Raw genomic sequence first — 6,000 nt, 5'->3', positions numbered from 1 at the left:
CAGGTGCCCAGCGGGTGTGGGGGGCCGGTGGCCCTTGAGACAGCGAGCAGACGGAAGGTTCTGCACCTGAGCCTCCGTCGTGCTCGGCGGCAAGAGGCCATGTCATAGCCCTGGGAGTGTGGTTAGCAACGTCATGGCCCCCCTTTCCAGATGGTGCCGTGTCACATTCCTGGTTCTACTGCTGCCCTACCACTCCGGGGACCAGGTGCGGCCACACAGGACCCCTGGGCGCCGTACGTATAATTTCCCATGCATGTGCAAGGATTTCAAAATAAAAGTGTGTACATATCTGTTCAAAGTGAGCTCTGCAGCCCTTAATCCTCTTAACACCGGGGCAAGGGGTTGGCGGACAGCCCTGGGTGTGTGGGGGGCGGTTCCTCACAGCAGGACCACCTCCCAACCCGGTCCCAAAAGCTCTGTCCCCAAACGGGCCCCTTCCAGGTTAGGATGCTGTGGGGGGGGGTGCCTTCCAACACCCTCAATGTCTGCTCAGCACCCAAGAAGCCCCTCCAGGAGGTCAGCAGGCCCCAGCGCCCTTCGACAGCTGCCTGCTGAGAATCAGCGTCAGCACCGGCACTAGCACCCCGGCCCTCTGCACAGCACCCCGCCTTCTGAGGTGGTGGAGCAGACTCCCCAGGAGCAGGGGTGTGAGCTCACACTCTTCCGCACAGGCCGAGGGACCTCAGTGCGCCGTGCCCCACGACCTGGGAAGCAGGCACCTACCCTGCTCCCCGGGCCTGTGGGGCATCTGTTCACCAAGGGAAGCATTAGGGCGAGCATCCTGTGGACGTGACGTGGGCTGCCCACCTGCAGGGCCATGTGAGGACCAGGGGCCCGGAGCCAGATGGAAGCTGGCTCCAGGCGTGCCTGGAAGGCACCATCCCACAGATGCTGTGTCCCGACGTGACTGGCCGCAAAGCACAGTGAGGGGCGAAGGCGATGAAACTTGCCTCACGCCCTCCCCAGGTGCCAACAGCAGATCCCTGTGTGCGAGCATCGGAGACATATCCACAGACCAAACGACTCCTTGCGAGAGGCTCTAGGTCCTGCAAGTGGGCCTCTTTAACCCAGAATCGCATGGTTTCCAGCATGGCCCTTGTCACGCTGCACCCACAGCTTGGACGAGCGGAACAGCTCTTGCCCCCCACATCCTCCGCTGTCCCCCTCCCTGCCAGCCAGGCCGCCGGTCTCACATGAGGTCAGCTCAGTGGGGTGTTGTCCCTCACACAACACCCCATCTTACAGTCTCCTGAGTCCAGCCTCCTGCCTGCCCCAAATAGCACTGGATCGCTCCTAACTGAAATGATAGACAAGAACGGTTTTTACTTTTAATTACTGATAACAGGGCGACGTGCAGATATCAATAATGACGTCACATGAGCAGTAGCACGTTGCATTTACGTTTTATTTGTGTAGGCAGCACTGAAAATACATGAGGCCTTCATGGGCACATTTTCCACAATAAGCAGTAAACACCAGTCCACACCACCTCCCCAGCAAAGCCAAACAAAGCCAACTTCTCCACAGTAGTCATCTTAAAGGCTGCACTCATTTCTGGCTCTCGCGCCCATGACACGGCCACAGATGCAAGTCCCTGGCACCCCTCAATCCCACCCAGGCTCTGCCCGGGGCCCTCGCTGCCGCGCCACGTGAGCACACACTCGTGTTGAGGCGGAGAACGGCCCGGCCTGGGCAGGGCACATGCAGGGAAGGTTAAGGCAACGCAGGATCTAGTCAGTAACAGAGGGTTAAGAAACAGCTGATCATGCAAAGGCAGAAGCACAGGAAACCGCACAGAATCTTGCCAGGAAAAAAAAAAAAAGTTTGCAAAGGAGACAATGTTTACAGATGGAAACATTTCCTCCTGCCTCCTTGTTCGTATCTTCTTGCCAGAGTGTATGTGTGAACACCCCAGCGTGACCCAAACTATGACCCAGAGATGGCATTTACCCAACAACATTCTGTAGGATCCCGTGTATGTGCTAAGAAGAATTAAGGGTCCAAGGAAAAAAAGATGGGATTTAGCAAAACTTAAACAATATTTGAAGTCAAGTTCAGGCTAGAGATTAAAACTACGATAAATATAAGGAATGACTTTACATCTAAAGTGATTCACCTCCGGGGCCCCCACGGATGTGGCCAGGCCACTCTGCAGAGCTGCTTGGAGGTCTAGCCCCGCCCCCTGGTCTGAAGGACGAGCACCCTGGAGGCTGTGACCCAACGCACGATGCCGCTCAGTCACCCTGCCCTTAACTACGTGCTGGCTCCCAGAAATCTACCGCCATGAAGAAAGAAAGTCATTCCGAGAACACACACTCTGTTATCTGCCGGCACCTGTCACACCCCTAGCGCTAGAAGTGTCTCAGTAGTTGGTGTCACGTTGAGCAGCCGAAAAGAAGGCGCTGGGTCCTTAACCACCAGCGGAGACGAGATCGGGTTTAGTGCCGGGAGAAGCGAGGGCAGTCCAGGCAGGCTCCACGCCTGTACCACCGCCACCCGCGACCGTCACTCCCATCTCCTGCCGTCCCTGCGCTGCGCTGCGCTGCCTGAGGCGTCCTCCGCATCCCCGTGCTGAGAAGGTGTGGTCTCGGGACAGGGGCCAAGCAGGTGCCGCTACCTAACGTGCGCACTACCACACGGAGCCGGCCTGGGCGCCGCCTCGGGCAGCGCGGGCATGGCTGCAGTCCGTCTAGTGCTTGCCTTTGGTCGACTTCTTCTTCTTGGATTCCTCTCTCTGCTTCTGCTTCTTCCTCTTGCCACCTTCTTTGAATCCTAAGGAAACATGGCTCGTGAAACACTGTGGAGAACAGTGGCTGCTTCCCCACTAAGAGGCAAACATGTTTCCAAATACTCCCCCGTGTTTAAAAAAAAGAAAGAAAAAAAAAAAGACACAGTAAAGTCAGGTCTCTTCGCTTCTCTCCAGGCCACACCTGGAGTTCAACAAAACCACCAGCTGCCTCGTTCCACTGCACAGTGCAGCCTCTGACCCGATTCAAAGAGCACCACAGCCATGCAGGGGGCGGGCGTTCAGCCCACGCTCCCCTCTGCTCACCTTCGACAGCCCCACCCTGTGCCTCCACGAGACCCTGCACCCCTGCGCGGCCCCCGCAATCCACCGGGCAGGGCGGACTCCGCCCCAGGGGTGGGGTCCCTGCAGCCCCGGCCAGACCAGAGTCCCGCCCGCAGGGGCAAGCCCGGCTGCGGGCTCATTTCCACGGGTTCCGGGCTGTTCATTCCCATTCCTCATCTAAGGATGAGAACCTTCCATTTTCCCTGTGCCGTGGACTTAACGTGTGCTTGGCTGAAGGTGAAGGAGAGACAGGTGAATGCACACTTCCTCACCCTCTGGAGAGCCCTGGCTTCGGTTCCACAAAAATAACTCAGGACCTTGTGCGCAATTGGTCCAAACTATGTGGTGGAAGAACAGCAAACCGGCACACGGGCTGGACGCAGATTTCAGGTAACAAGGCTGTATTTAAATGGCCTGACTGGACAGGACGAGGGGCAGAACCACCCCGGTCACTGTGGGACTGGGCCTTAACACACTCGGGCCCCTGAACCTGCCCGAAGACCATGTGAAAGCACTCTCGGGATTTTAAAGGACGCGGCCACATCCTGGAGCACCCTCTCCCATCCAGATGGGGCTGACAGTCTGTCAGCAGACGCCACAGGGGCACGACGCTCAACCTTCTGCAGAACCACAATCCCAGGCACGAGGGTCCTCTGTCAGTTAGATGGGGGCTGACAGCCAAGGCACAAGGAGCCCCCGACACCTGCCCCAGGCTTGGCTCATGGCCTCACCACCTGCTGCCAGGGCGATGCCTGTGAGGGCGGTCTGCTCACCCCTTGACAGCACTGAAGGAGACCACACGCGCCTCAGTAACACCAGGCCTCAGAGCCGCTTAGTCCTCACTCGAGTGACGCAGGAGGCTCTATGCTCCCCAGTCCTTCTCTGCCTTCCCCTGCAGCCTGTGCACCTGAGGTTCCACGCAACCTGCGTGTCTCACCTGGGGCTGTTACACCTGCCAGACACCCAGGGCCCTGTGTGTAGGAAGCTGCCTCGGAGTCTTCAATGGGAGGGAGAAGACAAAGGGCTAACCCACTCGGCAGGGCAAGGGTGAGGGCAGGCAGAGGGCTCACCCACAGCCGCACACGGAGGCAAATCCAGGGAACGGGCCCCAAAGGTCATGATCAAGGGGTGCGGCGGAGGGAGAACAGCCTCTGAGGCATCAAACAGGGAACCAGAGCTAGTCTGGGGAACGTGTCAGTGGGTCCGTTACTGGAGGTGATTACACGTAGGAGGCACAACGAGGTGACACCAAGATGGCCCCATTCGGTCCCAGGTGGGCCCCAGGCCGGCCATGAGTGGCCAGCAACGGCCAGTGGCTTCGAAGGAACACACGTGGGGTTCAGAGGCCTCACGTGTGATTGTCTGGAGGCTCGGCTGACTGTGGGCATCTCTTCTTAGAGGGGAGGACGGCCTCCCCTTCCCCACCAGACTCAATTACATGTAAAATAACCTGAGAAGAAAAAGAAAAACCTGCTAACCTACTACGGAGGGAGAGATCTTTCCTATCCCTGGGGCTCGGGACACCGGTCAGAGCAAGGCGACAGAAGTCCCGCCCCCCCTCTACGCTCCCTGTGCCGTCCAGGCAGGCTCTGCTCAGCTGCTGACTTCCAGGCTCGATGATGACAACCGAGCCTGAGGGAGCAGAAGGCCCCAGAGGAACACGGGGCAGCCATGGGGCCAGCTGCTGAGGCCCGACCCTCTCCTGCCTCCACCTGACCACCGTGGCCACCACTGCAGTCATGAAATCCTAACACCTGACCCAGAAGGGGCCTTGGGCACACGCGGGGCAGAGCTGGGCTCGGTACTGCTGCGGCCCCAGCCCCTCCCCCAGAGAGCCCTTGCTGTCACAGCGCACCTCACTCCAAGTCCCCATTAACATGTCACTTCTACCACAAGGCTCTGTTAAGATGACAACAGAAAGGGCGCCTGGGTGGCTCAGTTGGTTAAGCGACTGCCTTCGGCTCGGGTCATGATCCTGGGGTCCCGGGATCGAGTCCCACATCGGGCTCCCTGCTCCGTGGGGAGTCTGCTTCTCCTTCTGACCCTCCCCCCTCTCATGTGCTCTCTTCTCTCTCTCATTCTCGCTCTCTCAAATAAATAAGTAAATAAAATCTTTTTAAAAAAAAAGATGACAACAGAAAAATAACTTGGGACAAACTAAAGGAATTTCAGCACAAATGACAAGATTCTGGGGGTGCGGAGCTAGTGCCCCTGTGACCCAGCTGACATGTCCCACCCGTGCATCTGGTGCACGTGAGGGACACCGACCAGCCCGAGGCTACAGACCAGTCCCAAGGCCTCGCAGCCACGGGACCCTGCTCAGGCACTGGCCGCAACCACCCCTCCTGCCGGTTGCCTCAAAGACAGGGGCCAACGGCAAGCAGAGCCGAGGTGCCTGGGGCTCTCCAGTCACTACGGAGGCAAGTTCCCAGAGCTGACCAAGAAAAACAAGTTTAATTTACCCCGACAGCCAAGTCTGTCTGCAGGAGCTCCAACACTGGAGGGAGCCAAGGGCCTGGTGCTCGGACAGGGGGCCCAGGGCAGAGGCTCCACAGGGACCGGCCGTGGGGGCCACTAAAAGCACGCGACTCCATTCCCAGGTCCCCCCGACCCCGCCCCAAGCCACACCTGTGGCACAAACCTCAAGGGGCATCCAAACCAACCCAAATCTACCTGCTCTGTCACAAGGCAGGGCAGCAGCAAAGCAAGTTTTCACCAAGGCCTCCCCTTGGTGAAAGACAAAGCAGTAGCGTGATTATGGGGACAGAGACACCTTTCGGATGATGAGGATCTAAAGCTGCAGGACAATAGGGTGGCAGCGCGGGGCCGGGACTCCGAAGAGCCCTGGGACTTAGAGGTCGACACCCGGGTCACATCCAGGTGAGGCGGGCACTGCTGGGCTCCGCGGGGCGGAGGGCACAGTGGGGTCC

The 6,000-nt window shown here is 58.6% G+C and overlaps 1 protein-coding gene across 2 annotated transcripts in view; it reads right to left on the bottom strand.

Moving 5' to 3' along the window:
• Positions 1-1,387: 1,387 nt before the first annotated feature.
• Positions 1,388-6,000, bottom strand: part of DNAJB6 (DnaJ heat shock protein family (Hsp40) member B6) — a 69,840-nt gene continuing 65,227 nt past the window's right edge. For both annotated transcript variants that reach the window (XM_028092382.2, XM_088018651.1), the window contains exon 10: positions 1,388-2,772. In XM_028092382.2, the coding sequence (XP_027948183.1) occupies positions 2,690-2,772 (83 nt within the window). In that variant the 3' untranslated portion in view covers positions 1,388-2,689. The remainder of the gene's footprint in view (positions 2,773-6,000) is intronic.

The sequence above is a fragment of the Eumetopias jubatus genome, unplaced genomic scaffold, assembly GCF_037043125.1.
Source record: "Eumetopias jubatus isolate StellerSeaLion01/CBP00866 unplaced genomic scaffold, mEumJub1_p1.0 scaffold_14, whole genome shotgun sequence".
NCBI classification, from domain to species: domain Eukaryota; kingdom Metazoa; phylum Chordata; class Mammalia; order Carnivora; family Otariidae; genus Eumetopias; species Eumetopias jubatus.
Note: the sequence above shows the minus strand (reverse complement) of the source record. Positions and strands in the feature narration are given on the sequence as shown.